This window comes from Rhinoraja longicauda, chromosome 17, assembly GCF_053455715.1.
Source record: "Rhinoraja longicauda isolate Sanriku21f chromosome 17, sRhiLon1.1, whole genome shotgun sequence".
Classification (NCBI taxonomy): Eukaryota; Metazoa; Chordata; class Chondrichthyes; order Rajiformes; family Arhynchobatidae; genus Rhinoraja; species Rhinoraja longicauda.
Genome location: NC_135969.1, coordinates 40,167,599 through 40,184,592, shown reverse-complemented (window position 1 = coordinate 40,184,592; position 16,994 = coordinate 40,167,599). Strand labels below are relative to the sequence as shown.

The following is a 16,994-nucleotide window of genomic DNA, read 5'->3' as shown; positions in this document are numbered from 1 at the left end:
ACTTACAAAATTCTTAAGGGGTTGGACAGGCTAGATACAGGAAGATTGTTCCCGATGTTGGGGAAGTCCAGAACAAGGGGTCACAGTTTAAGGATAAGGGGGAAGTCTTTTAGGAACGAGATGAGAACGTTTTTTTTCCACACAGAGAGTGGTGAATCTGTGGAATTCTCTGCCACAGAAGGTAGTTGAGGCCAGTTCATTGGCTATATTTAAGAGGGAGTTAGATGTGGCCCTTGTGGCTAAAGGGATCAGGGGGTATGGAGAGAAGGCAGGTACGGGATACTGAGTTGGATGATCAGCCATGATCATATTGAATGGCGGTGCAGGCTTGAAGGGCCGAATGGCCTACTCCTGCACCTATTTTCTATGTTTCTATGTTTCTAGACACTGAGAATGTATGAAGAGGTTTTGCACAGTTTTTGTTTTGTATTCATTGTATTTCCTTTTCCAATTATCGTATTTGTTGTAGTTTGTATTATGAGTTCTGAAGTTCTTGTGCTGTACACTTTCTTCTATGTTCTGTAATATTCAAAATTATTCAATACATTCATAGCCATAGTAATGGTTCAATAGTTCTTTTATTATCACGCGTGTATTTATTTTTTTATTCTGAATAAGGTTAATTTAGTTCAGTTTAGTTTAGAGATACAGCAGGGAAACAGGCCCTTCGGCCCATCGAGTCAGCACTGACCTGCAATCTCCGCACACTAACGCTATCCGACACTCTCTGTAAGATACACCTCGACAAAGTCTAAAGTAATATCACTGCGTTTTGCAAAGGAATCAGAACGGTTGAGTTGAACCACGCTGTGGTTTAACTACACGTTGCCCTTTTTTTTATATTAATGAAAAATATTTATTCAAATATTAAAAATAATATTTACAATACAATAAAACCAAAACAGAACCCACCAGCATAATACAAGACAAACAATAAAACTATTATACGACTATCCTACACTCCTTGTCGAGGGTGCATTCAATGGTGCCCAGCGGTCCTGGAAATGAGATCTGGGTGTCCAGGTGCATCAGTCACTGAAAGGAAGCATGCAGGTACAGCAGGCAGTGAAGAAAGCCAATGGAATGTTGGCCTTCGTAACAAGAGGAGTTGAGTATAGGAGCAAAGAGGTCATTCTGCAGTTGTACAGGGCCCCAGTGAGACCGCACCTGGAGTACTGTGTGCAGTATTGGTCTCCAAATTTGAGGAAGGATATTCTTGCTATTGAGGGCGTGCAGCGTAGGTTTACCAGGTTAATTCCCGGAATGGCGGGACTGTCATGTGTTGAAAGACTGGAGCGACTAGGCTTGTATACACTGGAATTTAGAAGGATGAGCGGGGATCTTATCAAAACGTATAAGATTATTAAGGGGTGAGAGGCAGGAAACATGTTCCCAATGTTGGGGGAGTCCAGAACAAGGGGCCACAGTTTAAGAATAAGGGGTAGGCCATTTAGAACGGAGATGAGGAAAAACTTTTTCAGTCAGTGAGTTGTGAATCTGTGGATTTATTCACAAAATGCTGGAGTAACTCAGCAGGTCAGGCAGCATCTCGGGAGAGAAGGAATGGGTGACGTTTTGGGTCGAGATCCTTCTTCAGACTGAATCTGTGGAATTCTCTGCCTCAGAAGGCAGTGGAGGCCAATTCTCTGAATTCAAGAGAGAGATAGATAGAGCTCTTAAGGATAGCGGAGTCAGGGGATATGGGGAGAAAGCAGGAACGGGGTACCGATTGAGAATGATCAGCCATGATCACATTGAATGGCGGTGCTGGCTCGAAGGGCCGAATGGCCTCCTCCTGCACCTATTGTCTATTGTCCATAAATCCCCCAGGGTGCCCGTGGGCAGCTCGTACACATTGCCCTCGGTTGGCCGATGCTTTTATTGAAATAGATTCCAGGATGGTCGGCGTGGCCACTTGGGAACTATTCGGGATGTGAAGGAGCCCGTCTGGCAAATGGGAGGTGATGTTTTATGAGCTGGATCAACAGCGGTCTAATTGAATAACCAGTTCCTCCAGGGAGTATTCACACCAGCGGGACACACACCAGATGCACAGCAAATGGTTTCGCTGTATTCGCTGTGCCACGAACATTTGCCAAGAGAAGTGAGTATGCTTTTTTTTTTAAAGAGATACAGTGCAGAAACAGGCCCTTCGGCCCGTCGAGTCCGCGCCGACCAGCGATCCTCCCCCCCCCCCCCCCCCCCGGTACACTAACACTGTCCTACACACACTAGGGACAATTTACAATTACACCAAAGTCAATTAACCTACAAACCTGCACGTCTTTGGAGTGCGGGAGGAAACCGAGGGTCCTGGAGAAAACCCACGTGGTCACTGGGACAACGTACAAACTCCATGAACGAATGAATGAATGAATGAATGAATGAATGAATGAATACCTTGTCACATGCAACAAGTCACAGTGAAATTCTTCGGTGAAAAAGATGCCGCATAAAGAGCGCTTACAAAGTTACTAAGTACCCGTGGTCAGGATCAAAGCCGGGTCCCTGGCGCTGCAAGGCAGCAACTCTACCGCTGCACCACCGTGCCATCCCAATAAAGGTGCAATCTGTGATCTGGGCCTCACACTCAGATATCCTGCATATCCTGAGGAAAAACTTTTTCAGTCAGAGAGTTGTGAATCTGTGGAATTCTCTGCCTCAGAAGGCAGTGGAGGCCAATTCTCTGAATGCATTCAAGAGAGAGCTGGATAGAGCTCTTAAGGATAGCGGAGTCAGGGGGTATGGGGAGAAGGCAGGAACGGGGTACTGATTGAGAATGATCAGCCATGATCACATTGAATGGCGGTGCTGGCTCGAAGGGCCGAATGGCCTCCTCCTGCACCTATTGTCTATTGTCTATATCGTGGGTAGGGTAGAACTAGTGTAATGGTGATCGCTGGTCGGCATGGACTCGGTGGGCCGAAGGGCCTATTTCGCGCTGTATCTTGAAACTAAACTAATCCCGAGCATATTGTTTATGCAGGAGCTCAGAATCTCAGCAGTAAAGGGCGATACTTTGGACAAATGAGAGCAAATTAAAGGCAGTCAGGAGCATTTCACATTTTCCTTTGATTTTCCTGTGCAGGGGAAAAATTTGTTTTGGCCTTCAAGCCATTGAAGCTGATGTTCAAAATATATGCTGGAGAAAGGGCAGCACGGTGGCGCAGCGGAGAACTGCTGCGTTATAGCACCGGAGACCCGGGTTCGATCCTGACTACGGGTGCCGTCTGTACGGGAGTTGTACGTGCGCCCCGTGACCTGCGTGGGTTTTCTCCGAGATCTTTGGTTTCCTCCCACACTCCAAAGACGTACAGGTTTGTAGGTTAATTGACTCGGTGTAAATTAAAAAAAATCTCCCTAATGTGTGCAGGATGGTGTTAGTGTGCGGGGATCGCTGGTCGGCGTGGACTCGGTGGGCCAAAGGACCCGTTTCCCCGCTGTATCTCCAAAATAAAGTAAAATAAAGTAACAGGTATCCGTCCACTTGACTTGAGTTCCAGTGGAGATTTATAAGATGAACAGAATTTGTGAGAATAAAGGCGACAGTGGAAAATAGCATCAGGGCAAAAAAAACAAAACAAGAACTACAAACACATGGGAAAGAAAACAGAAAGGTCATCAGAGGGCTTGACTGAAGAAGCAGAAGTAATAAAAAGACAGATGTAAAGCCATCAGCAAAGAACAGCAGACATAATGGGAGAAATAAAAGCCAGAGGGAATAGCCAGAGGCTAACTCTCATGTCGGCACGGTGGCGCAGCGGTAGAGTTGCTGCCTTACAGCGAATGCAGCGCCGGAGACTCAGGTTCGATCCTGACTACGGGCGCCGTCTGTACGGAGTTTGTACGTTCTCCCCGTGACCTTTTCTCCGAGATCTTCGGTTTCCTCCCACACTCCAAAGGCATACAGGTATGTAGGTTAATTGGCTGGGCAAATGTAAAAATTGTCCCTAGTGTGTGTAGGATAGTGTTAGTGTGCGGGGATCGCTGGGCGGCGCGGACCCGGTGGGCCGAAGGGCCTGTTTCCGCGCTGTATCTCTAAATCTAAAGAAATCTAAATCTAAATCTAAACGGGGAAATGCAAGGACTCGCAGAAGGAATACAGAGATACACGGAACTGCAAGTGCTGGAATGTTGAGCACAACACAAAGTGCTGGAGGAACTCAGCAGGTCAGGGAGCATCTGAGGAGGGTGGGTAAGAAAGAACTGCAGATGCTGGTTCACACCGAAGATAGACGCTGAAATGCTGGAGTAACTCAGCGGGGAAAGGCAGCAACTCTGGATAGAAGGAATAGGTGAGATTTCGGGTTGGGTCTGAAGAAGGGTCTCGCCCCGAAACGTCACCCATCCCACCTATCCAGAGATGCTGCCTGTCCCGCTGAGTTACTCCAGTGTTTTGTGTCTATCATCTATGCTGTCTGACCCGCTGAGTTACTCCAGCTTTTTGTGTCTATCTGGTTTAAACCAGCATCTGCAGTTCCATCCTGCAGCATTGATAAAGGCTTTGGTGTGTGGGATGTGGACTGATTAAGCCAGTTAGCGTGCCGCAGTCATTCCCAGTGCCTGCAGCTGCAATCGGATCAGGTTTCTTGGCTTTTGAAGCATCGGTGGGTAATCGCAGGGCATCGGGTTGTCCCTGGACAGAAGGATCAGGTGACGTTTAGAGTTGGGTCTGAAGAAAGGTCTGGACCCAAAACGTCACCCATCCCTTCTCTCCAGAGATGCTGCCTGTCCCGTTGAGCTACTCCAGCATGTTGCGTCTATCTTCAGCATCTATGGAGGGACTGGATGGGTGACGTTTCGGTCGGGACCCTTCTTCAGGCTGATTGTGGTGGGGGGGGGGATAAAGCTGGAAAAATAAGGTTGGGGCAGAATCATCAGACCATAAGTTATAGGAGCAGAATTAGGCCATTCAGTCCATCGAGTCTGTTTCCCCCAATCGATCATGGCTGATCTATCTTTCCCTCTCAACCCCAGTCACCTGCCTTCTCCCCGTAACCTTTGACACCCTTACAAATCAAGAACCTGTCAATCCCTGCTTTAAAATTACCCAATGACGTGGCCTCTACAGATGTGGTTCAGGACAAAACCTGGGAAGTGAAAGGTGGATGCAGGTCGTAGAGTTACACAGCGTAGAAACAGGCCCATCGGCCCAACCTGTTCAAGCTGACCAATATGTCCCATCAACACTAGTCCCACGTTTGGCCCATATCCCTCTAAACCTGTCGTATCCATGTACCTGTCCAAATGTTTCTTAAATGTTGCAACAGTACCTGCCTCAACTACCTCCTCCGGCAGCTCGCTCCACACACCCACCACCCACTGTGTAAAAAAGATACTCCTCAGGTTTCTATTAATTCATTCACCTCTCAACTTAGTGTAGGAAAATAACTGCAGATGCTGGTACAAATCGAAGGTATTTATTCACAAAATGCTGGAGTAACTCAGCAGGTCAGGCAGCATCTCAGGAGAGGAATGGTGACGTTTCGGGTCAAGACCCCTCTTCAGACCACCTCTCAACTTAAATCTATGTCATCTGAGATGCCCCAAGACACTAGGAACAGTTTAGGATTTTACCGATGCAAATTAACCTTCAAACCTGGCCGTCTCTGGAGTGTGGGAGGAAACCTGAGCTGCCATGGAGAACCCACGCGGTCACGGGGAGAACGTACAAACTCTGTACAAACAGCACCCGCACGCAGGATCGAACCCGGGTCTCTGGCGCCGTAAGGCAGCAACTCTACCGCTGCGCCACCGTGCCACCCCCAAGATAAAGTATTTAATGAAAAATAAGGCACAGAGTGCTGGAGTAACTCAGCGGGTCAGGCAGCATCTCTGGAGAATGTGGATTGGTGACGTTCCAGGTTGGGACCCTTCCGAAACGTCACCTATCTTATTTCTCCAGAGATGCTGCCAGTCCCGCTGAGTTACTCCGGCACTTTGTGTCGATCTTCGGTATGAACCAGCACCTGCAGTTCCTTTTCATTACATCCAGTTCTAAGACTCTGTTTTAAGTCAAATTAATTTTCTATATCGTGGATGATCAGCCATGATCACAATGAACGGCAGGGCTGGCTCGAAGGGCCAAATGGCCTCCTCCTGCAACTATTTTGCTATGTATTTTTTCTAATTTTAAAAAGTGGTGGACTTTTAAACACATTGAGTCGCTCCAGAAACGGTGACAATTAAAAATAAATACATTCTGAAGCAGCTTGTGATTTCCAATTGTCTCCTTCTTTTTCCTTTCCAAAAAAAAGGTGATCCACTTTTGCAGGAAATAGCTTCTCGTTTTTCCCTCCTTCCCTGGATTGTCCTGTTATCTCCTCCCTCTCCCACCTCCCCCCCCCCCCCCCCCCCCCCAACCCCCACTCCACTCCCTCCCTCTCCCCATCCTTGACAGTAATGTGATCCTCACAAAGGATGTACATCAGGCCAACACCGCGGTTTGAATGATAGACAATAGACAATAGGTGCAGGTGGAGTCCATTCGGCCCTTCGAGCCAGCACCGCCATTCAATGTGATCATGGCTGATCATTCTCAATCAGTATCCCGTTCCTGCCTTCTCCCCCATACCCCCTGACTCCGCTATCCTTAAGAGTTCTATCTAGCTCTCTCTTGAATGCATTCAGAGAATTGGCCTCCACTGCCCTCTGAGGCAGAGAATTCCATAGATTCACAACTCTCTGACTGAAAAAGTTTCTCCTCATCTCTGTTCTAAATGGCCTACCCCTTATTCTTAAACTGTGGACCCTGGTTCTGGACTCCCCCCAACATTGGGAACATGTTTCCTGCCTCCAACGCGTCCAACCCCTTAATAATCTTATACGTTTCGATAAGATCCCCTCTCATCCTTCTAAAAATTGAGACAGTGAGCGGGGGGGGGGGGGGGGGGGGGGGTGGGGAGTGGGGGTGGGTGGGTCCCGTAGTGTGTGAAAGGCACCCACTCCCAAAGATGGAGCAGGCCAAGAAGGCCAAAAGCAAATCTCCTCTCAGAAGCAATGCCATGGGAAAACTTCGCTACAGCCAAACCTACTGCAAATTCCTTGCCATTCCACTGTGAGGAGGGATGGAGGGGGGAGGGGGGGGGGGAGGGGAGGGGAGGGCGATTGAGCGGAATGGAAGAGGTAAATATGATTTAATGAAACGGTCCCATCGGTTTGATAGGTAACAAACCGGCCTGCGGAGCGGTTTAAACGGCGGGAGGGTCACGGCCCAATACGCAGCAGCAAAATAGGAGCGAGGATGAGTCAAGGCAAAGAGTGTGAAAATATCTTTCAATGACAGTATATTAATGGGAGCCTGTCGAGAGATTTAAATCCTGGCGGCAGCAGCAAATAGAACTAGTGACCCTGGCACTAAAAGGATTAGGTGATAGACCCAGAGACTTAATGTTTAGTGGATGCCCTCTCTTAAAATTGTTTGAAAGGTTCAGAAAACATTATTTTTATAAATTAAACATATTTTGTTTTGGTTGCAGTCACTTGCAAATTGTATGTTTTAGTTATTTTAATAGACCTCCAAACTTACTAAAATGCAGGTAAATAAACGATAGACAATAGACAATAGGTGTAGGAGGAGGCCATTCAGCCCTTCGAGCCAGCATCGCCATTCAATGTGATCATGGCTGATCATCCACAATCAGTACCCCGTTCCTGCCTTCTCCCCGTACCCCCTGACTCCGCTACCCTTAAGAGCTCTATCTAGCTCTCTCTTGAATGTATTCAGAGAATTGGCCTCCACTGCCCTCTGAGGCAGAGAATTCCACAGTATTTGTCACAGATTTTTACACGGACTATCTTTAATCTGACTTTATCTCGCACTAAACGTTATTCCGTTTATCCTGCCTCTGTACACTGTGAACGGCCTGATTGTAATAATGTACAGCCTGGGCAGCATGCAACACAAATGCTTTTCACTGTACCTCGGTACACGTGACAATAAGACACTAAACTAAACTATCTTTAGATTTTTTAGATTTAGAGATACAGCGCAGAAACAGGCCCTTCGGCCCACCGGGCCCGCGCCGCCCAGCGATCCCCGCACATTAACACTATCCTACACCCACTAGGGACAATTTTTTTAAACATTTGCCCAGCCAATTAACCTACATACCTGTACGTCTTTGGAGTGTGGGAGGAAACCGAAGATCTCGGAGAAAACCCACGCAGGTCACGGGGAGAACGTACAAACTCCGTACAGACGGCACCCGTAGTCAGGATCGAACCTGAGTCTCCGGCGCTGCATTCGCTGTAAGGCAGCAACTCTACCGCTGCGCCACCGTGCTGCCATTTAATGGGACTTTATCTTGCACTAAACGTTATTCCGTTTATCCTGTATCTGAACACTGTGAACACGGCTTGATAGTAATCATGTATAGTCTTTCTGATGACTGGATAGTACGCAACAAAAAAGCATTTCACTGTACCTCGGTGCACGTGACAATAAAATACCAAACTAAATTTGCAGAGACGATTAAAAATGGATAAAAATGAAACCAAAGTAGCTGAGACAATGAATTAAACGCAGTGACTTTTTTAAGGAGGAGCTTTGCATTTACAGGCTCTCAAATGTCGGGATATACCGTTTAGTAAATTGGAAACGCAAATTGGAGGAACAGCACCTCATATTTCGCTTGGGCAGCTTACAAGCCAACGGTATGGATATTGATTTCTCTAACTTCAAGTAATCCTTGCTTTCCCTCTCTCTCCATCCCTCCCCCACCCTAGTTCTCTGACTAGTTTCACTGTCCTGATTAATGTTACTGATAGTACACCTCCTCGTCACCTTCCCCTCAGCCAGCAATGAACCATTCTACACTTCCTACATCACCGTCTGCTTTGATCTGTTTTTCACACCTTACTCCTCCATATCTCTATGTCCCCCTCTCCTCCTGGCTCTCAGTCGGAAGAAGGGTCCCGAAATGTCTCCCATTCCTTCTCCCCAGATATGTTGCCTGTCCCGCTGAGTCTCTCCAGCGTTTTGTGTCTATCTTCAGTTTAGTTCAGTTTAGTTTAGCTTAGTGTAACTGTCACGTGTACCGAGGTACAGTGAAAGCTTTGATGCAGGCTACAGGTTGCACAGGAATAAATGGATAGATTTTCTTTGAGTGTCCTTCATGGCAATCGGATTCAGGCAGGGAATTGTGCATTTGTTGATTTGTTCCGTTCGATGGTGAAGGGGGGGGGGGGGGGGGGGGGGGAGATGTGTAGAGATTCTGACTACTTTTATAGTGACCATAGAGATGGAACGGAGTGAGAACAAGGACTGCATTTAAACTGACTGACCAAGCGCACTAACATAAGACGGGTACAATGAATAAGATAACTACAGTTGAACTATTAAGTAAGAAATTCCCTGTATCCAAAGAGGATATTAAAAAGCACTCTGAAAAATGGGAAAAAAGGACGAATGAATTGGTCAAGGAAGGCACGTTTGATATAAATATGTGTGATGAAATGGAAGTGTTAATCAAGAACTATAAGCCTACGGATAAATCAGAAACCCGAGTAACGAAAAAGGAAAAAGACACGGAAGCTTAGCAACCGTTCCTTCATTTGCAGGCGTTGGCAGGGAGGATCGCTGGTGCGGAAAGCAAACTATGTTACACACTCATCCACCAGGCGTTCTGCTGCAGAGTCTCTTGTGGCAATCCCCGAGGATTCCACTGAAGGAAGGCCGTAACGCAGTTCTCTCCAGAGGGCTGCCGTCCCTTCACGGAACCACAGCTGCTTCCCAGCTGGCTCCCACTTCAGAGTCTTGTGTGTGGGACAAAGGTTCGATACACTGCGCACAATATGTTCCAGAGACGCAGCATGGGAGCAGGCCCTTCGGCCCATTGAGTCCGCGCCGACCATTCACACTTGCTCCGTCTTATCCACCGCCTTCGCATCCACCCCCTTATGCACAACAGGGGCAGGTTACAGGGGGCCGATTGTCCCACAAACCCGCACGTCTCTGGCATGTGGGGGGAAACCGGAGCACCCGGAGAAAACCCACCCAATGTTGAGACAAGGACCTGGTCCTCTTCTCCCCTCTCCCATCAGGCAAGAGGTTCAGAAGTGTGAAAACGCACACCGGGATAGTTTCTTCCCAGCTGTTCTCAGGCAACTGAACCATCCTACGACAACCAGGGATAGTGCTGAACTACTATGTACCTCTTTGGTGACCCTCGGACTGTCTTTGATCGGACTTTACCTTGCACTAAACATTATTCCCTTTATCAGGCAACTGAACCATCCTCTCACCAACTAGACAATGGTCCTGTCCTGCCATCGACCTCATCAGAGACCTTCAAACTATCTTTAATCAGAGTTTACTGGACTTTGCCTTGCACTAAACGTTTTGCCCTTTGTCCTGCATCTGTACACTGTGGATGGCTCGATTGTAAAAACTCATGCAGCCCTTTTGCTGACTGGATAACACGCAACAAAAAAGGTTTTCACTGTACCTCGGTTTACATGACAATAAAAAATGAAACTAAAACTCCATACAGACAGCACCCGCGGTCAGGATGGAACCCGATCTCTGGCGCTGTAAGGCAGCAACTCTACCGCTGCGCCACCGTGCCGCTTAAAAGCATAAGGGTTTTTGGAAGATAATCCTTTGAAAGATCTCGGCAGCTTCCAACTGAACTTCAACTGATATCGAGGATGGTGGGAAGTCTTGCAACGATGGACTAGATATTCTTCCCGAGTAGTTAAGTGAGCAATTTTTCCATGAGATCTTTCAAAACAATGGGGATGCCTCTGTTAACGCGCGCGCACACACGCACACACGCACACACACACACACGCACACACACACACACACACACACACACACACACACACACACACACACACACACACACACACACACACACACACCAACCCTCTTGCAAAGTAGGCCGCACAATAGCAAGTGTCATTAAAGATTCAGTATGATAATTGCCTTCATAAGCACATACTTACTAGACTCCTAAAGTCATTAAGCACAGAAACAGGCCCTTCGGCCCAAATCGTCCATGCCGACCCAAATGCCCCATCTAAGCCTGACCTATTTCCCCTTGTTTGGCCCATGTGCCTCGAAACCTTTCCTACCCATGTGCCTGCCCCTGTCTGAAGAAGGGTCTCGACCCCGAAACGTCACCCATTCCTTCTCTCCAGAGATGCAGCCTGTTCTTGCTGTGTTACTCCAGTATTTTGTGTCTATCTTTGGTTTAAACCAGCATCTGCAGTTCCTTCCTGCACAAGTGTCTTTTAAATGCTGTTATAGCACCTGCCTCAACTATCTCCGCTGGCAGCTCATTTCATATCCCCTCCACCCTCTGAGTGAAAAGGTTGCCCCTGAGGTTACTATTAAATTTTTCCCCCCTCATCTTAAACCTAAGTCCTCTGGCTCTTGATTCCCCTACTCTGGGTAAAAGACTCTGTACATTCAGTCAGAAGAAGGGTCTCAACCTGAAAAGTCACCCGTTCCTTCTCTCCAGAGATGCTGCCTGTCCTGCTGAGTTACTCCCAACATTCTGTGTCTAAGTATTCTCCTCACGATTTTGTACAACTCTATAAGATTCAGATCCTTCTTCAGACATTCCGTTATTCTGAAGAAGGATCTCGACCCAAAACGTCACCCATTCCTTCTCTCCAGAGATGCTGCCTGACCTGCTGAGTTACTCCAGCTTTTTGTGCCTATCTTCGGTTAAAGCCAGCATCTGCAGTTCCTGCCCACACAACTGCTTTTAATGCCATCAATTTTATTTTCAGATTACGTTGCATTATTGGCTTAATTTCTTTTTTAAGTTTCTTTAAAAATGGAAGTTGCTATTGGAAAGATTGCTGACAAAGGAAATGCCATCTATTTGAAAAATTGTTATTAAATAATGATCCAAATTAATACAAATATCAAAGCACATGGATTTTGTAATACACATCGCACAAAAACAATTCATTTAATCATACTTAATATGGCTTACTGAAGACTTTTAAAGATGCAAATGGAAACAGGCCCTTCAGCACATCAAGTCCACGCTGACCATCGATCACCTATCAACTCGAGTTCATGTTATTCACTTAGACAATAGACAATAGACAATAGGTGCAGGAGTAGGCCATTCAGCCCTTCGAGCCAGCACCGCCATTCAATGCGATCATGGCTGATCACTCTCAATCAGTACCCCGTTCCTGCCTTCTCCCCATACCCCCTCACTCCGCTATCCTTAAGAGCTCTATCCAGCTCTCTCTTGAAAGCATCCAACGAACTGGCCTCCACTGCCTTCTGAGGCAGAGAATTCCACACCTTCACCACCCTCTGACTGAAAAAGTTCTTCCTCATCTCCGTTCTAAATGGCCTACCCCTTATTCTTAAACTGTGGCCCCTTGTTCTGGACTCCCCCAACATTGGGAACATGTTATCTGCCTCTAATGTGTCCAATCCCCTAATTATCTTATATGTTTCAATAAGATCCCCCCTCATCCTTCTAAATTCCAGTGTATACAAGCCCAATCGCTCCAGCCTTTCAACATACGACAGTCCCGCCATTCCGGGAATTAACCTAGTGAACCTACGCTGCACGCCCTCCATAGCAAGAATATCCTTCCTCAAATTTGGAGACCAAAACTGCATACAGTACTCCAGGTGCGGTCTCACCAGGGCCCGGTACAACTGTAGAAGGACCTCTTTGCTCCTATACTCAACTCCTCTTGTTACGAAGGCCAACATTCCATTGGCTTTCTTCACTGCCTGCTGTACCTGCATGCTTCCTTTCATTGACTGATGCACTAGGACACCCAGATCTCGTTGAACTCCCCCTCCTCCTAACTTGACACCATTCAGATAATAATCTGCCTTTCTATTCTTACTTCCAAAGTGAATAACCTCACACTTATCTACATTAAACTGCATCTGCCATGTATCCGCCCACTCACACAACCTGTCCAAGTCACCCTGCAGCCTTATTGCATCTTCCTCACAATTCACACTACCCCCCAACTTAGTATCATCTGCAAATTTGCTAATGGTACTTTTAATCCCTTCGTCTAATACAACTGCAACATGACCTCCCCACTTGCTACATAAAGGAGGCTACTTTTTTCTGGAAGCCAATTAACCTACAAACCCGCACATCTTTGGGATGTGGGAGGAAACCGGAGCAACCACACAGTCACAGGGAGAACGGGCAAACTCCACACAGGCAGCAGCCGAGGTAAATAATTAGCCAAGTTAATTCAAATATCAAAACGTGCCGATTTGTTATACGTATCACGCAAAAATAATAATATTAATTATATTTAGTAAGACTTATTGAAGACTTACACATGCCCAAGTTCATGGGCTATTGTAAAAGCAGTGCTTAATCCATTATCTTCACTGATGGAACAACTTCTGTAAGGGTCACATACGGTCCCAAGCTCTGCCAAACCTACAAGAAATGCAAATGGAAAAGTTATTTTCCAATCTTTAACGAACGTGAATCTTAGTCCAAAATAGTTCAGACACATAGTAGAGAAGTTGGGAGGTCATGTTGCAGTTGTATAAGACGTCGGTGAGGCCACATTTAGAGTATTACTAGCCGGGTGTGGACCCGTTGGGCCTAAATCTCTCCTGTGGGCCCGGCAACTCTCCGTCCAAACCTCTCCTGCAGGCCCGGCAACCCTCCCCCAACTGACGACACTCACCCTCTCCATCCTCCCTCAACTCCCCCTTAAAACTCCCCCAGGGCCAGGGGCAGGCGAGGGGGGAGAGGAAAGGGAGCCACTCACCCTGGCCCCGGGCGTAAATCGCTGCGGCCAGCAGCAGGAGAGCTCTCGTCACCCCCCCCCCCCCCCATTGGCCGCCTCTCCCGTCACTTGGACGGGTCCCGCCCCCCCTCCGAGCAGGAACCCTCCCCCATCTGCGGTAACGTGTGGATCCAGTGGCCATCTTACATAAGTACCAGATCAACAGGCCCCAACTGTGCAGGTGCGGACGTGTTGGGTCCCCATTGTGCCGTCGAACAGGCGGACCCGTTGGGTTGCTATGGTGACGTCGAACACAGCTGATGGGCAGGGCAGGTGGAAAAGGGATCTTTAAAGTTTAAAAAGGTGATTTTTAAAGTTTAAAAAGTGATAAACCTTTAAAATATAACAACCATTGGAACCGCAGGACAATGGTGATTAAGGTGGTGCTAAAATTGTCGCGCTCTTGTGTGCCGTTTCGGCTGTATTCCGGGAACGTACTAAAATGCAAAATATATATGCGTATATATATGTATATATATATATATACGCATATACAATATGAGTTTTAGTAATATTTAGATAGATGTTCAATTCTGGACACCGTGTTATAGAAAAGATGTTTTCAAGCTGGGAAGGGTACAGAGAAGATTTACGAGGATGTTGCCAGGACTGGAGGGTGTGAGCTACAGGCAGAGGTTGAGTTGGCTGGGACTCTATTCCATGGAGCGCAGGAGGATGAGGGGTGATCTTATAGAGGTGCATAAAATCATGAGAGGAATAGATCGAGTAGATGCACAGTCTCTTGCCCAGTGTAGGTGAATCAAGGACCAGAGGACATAGGTTTAAGGTGAAAGGGAAAAGATTTAATAAGAATCTGAGGGGTAACTTTTTCACACAAAGGGTGGTGGGTGTGTGGAACAAGCTGCCAGACGAGGTGGTTGAGGCTGGGATTATCCCAACAGTTAAGAAGCAGTTAGACAGGTACATGGATAGGACAGGTTTGGAGGGACATGGACCAAATGCTGGCAGCTGGGACTAGGATAGCTGACAGTAAACCAACATCTGCAGTTCTTTCCTGCACGGATGCCTTCAACTATTCACTAGGTCATCTCAAGATAATCAAAAAGAAATAAATAATATTTCTGTCAAGAGCAAAACTCACCCAATGTGTCACATTTATCACGAGCTCTGCAAATGTCTTGCCTAAAGGAAAACATATATCTGATTCAATAATCAACAGTCCATGAGTAAACAATTTTGTTCCAACTATGCATGTAACATTTATGAAAAGTTATGACTTGCCTGGAAGATTCTGAGAGGCTTGAAAAAAAAATTGGAAAGGGAAAGTAGAATTTGTTCAACCCGAAGAACATTTAAATAGACCTCTTTATTTTTGGTCATGTTTATGGAAGCTTTTGAAGGACATGGACCAAAATCGGGCAAATTGAACTAATTTAGATGGATATCTTGGTCAGTATGGACGAGTTGGGCCTGAAGAAGGGTCTCGACCCGAAACGTCACCCATTCCTTCTCTCCAGAGATGCTCAGAGAAGATTGAGGGGGGATCTTATAGAAACTTACAAAATTCTTAAGGGGTTGGACAGGCTAGATGCAGGAAGATTGTTCCTGATGTTGGGGAAGTCCAGAACAAGGGGTCACAGTTTAAGGATAAGGGGGAAGTCTTTTAGGACCGAGATGAGAACGTTTTTTTTCACACAGAGAGTGGCGAATCTGTGGAATCCTCTGCCACAGGGCCTATTTCCGTGCCGTATGACTCGATTAATCCCTTTCATAAATGGTTATTTTTGTTCAACAGTAACTTGCTCTAAAAGCTTTAAAGCAGCAAATCTTCAATTCCACAATTCTGGTAAACTGTGGAGTGTGAACAATAGTACTGGGCCATAGAGCCTACCTGTGAGTTGCAAATCATTCCACTAAAAGTGGCTCCACGAAGTAACCTCTCTAGTGGATCACGCAACGATACTTTTGATTACCTTGTGATAAGCACTGCTGTGTCGTGGTGAGAATGATGATTTTCATCTGCATTATTCTGCGTTTGTTGCCAGATGCAGAAGTTTTTCAAAGTTGTTTGAGCATTGAACGAAATAAATGGACCATCCTGAGGGGCAATGTGAAAACAGTCTCAATTACAAGGATGTTATTTGTCGTGTTCTAACTGGACTTAAAATATCCAACTCAAACCTGTTACCTGTTCACTATCTATAACAACTAGTTTCACAACTACTATATTGATGAGATTCCCAATACTTGGATCTTTATAGATAGTGGCCACCTGTAATAAATGAAAGACAAAGTGTTAAGAAAAGGTTAGAAAAGGTTTACATTTTATAAAAAAATATATAAAAGGCATAGATTTAAAAGGTTAAACTAATTTTTGCATATCGTTACCAACAGAACTACTGTACGCTCTCTGCCACAGAAGGCAGTGGAGGCCAATTCACTGGATGAATTTAAAAGAGAGTTAGATAGAGCTCTAGGGGCTAGTGGAATCAAGGGATACGGGGAGAAGGCAGGCACGGGTTACTGATTGTGGATGATCAGCCATGATCACAATGAATGGCGGTGCTGGTTCGAAGGGCCAAATAGCCTCCTCCTGCACCTATTTTCTATGCATGTAAAACATTGCTGTTTTTTGGTTTATACGGATTTTGGCCAAAGGGAACTAGCTTAGATGGGACAGCTTGGACACCATATCTGAGGAAGGATGTGCTGGCTCCAGAGGGGGTCCAGAGGAGGTTTACAAGAATGATCCCAGGATTGAGTGGGTTAACCTGTGATGAGCGTTTGACGACACTGGGCCTGTACTCGCTGGAGTTTAGAAGGATGAGAGGGGATCAAATTGAAAGTTACCGAATAGTGAAAGGCTTGGATAGAGCGGACGTGGAGAGAATGTTTCCACTGGTGGGAGAGTCTAGGACCAGAGGTCACAGCCTCAGAATAAAAGGACGTTCCCTTAGGAAGGAGATGAGGAGGAATTTCTTCAGTGAGAGGGGGGTGAATGCGTGGAATTCTTTGCCACAGAAGACTGTGGAGGCCAAGCCAATGGATATTGTTGAAGATATTTTGTGATTAGTATGGGTGTCAGGGGTTACGGGGAGAAGGCAGGCGAACGGGGTTAGGAGGGAGAGATAGATCAGCCATGATTGAATGGCGGAGTAGACCTGATGGGCCGAATGGCCTAAATCTGCTCCTATCACATGACATCTTGGTCAGGATGGACGGGTTGGGTCGAAGAGCCCGTCTCCCCGCTGTGTAACTCTACGACTCTATGGCTAACA

General features: G+C 46.5%; 1 protein-coding gene across 1 annotated transcript in view; it reads right to left on the bottom strand.

Moving 5' to 3' along the window:
* The window catches only part of adamts9 (ADAM metallopeptidase with thrombospondin type 1 motif, 9), a 205,378-nt gene that overhangs the window by 148,630 nt on the left and 39,754 nt on the right, over window positions 1-16,994 (bottom strand). The window contains exons 5-8 of the mRNA XM_078414557.1: window positions 15,905-15,988; window positions 15,690-15,814; window positions 14,858-14,898; window positions 13,292-13,397 (exon numbers count right to left, since the gene is read on the bottom strand). Of these exons, the coding sequence (XP_078270683.1) occupies window positions 13,292-13,397; window positions 14,858-14,898; window positions 15,690-15,814; window positions 15,905-15,988 (356 nt within the window). The remainder of the gene's footprint in view (window positions 1-13,291; window positions 13,398-14,857; window positions 14,899-15,689; window positions 15,815-15,904; window positions 15,989-16,994) is intronic.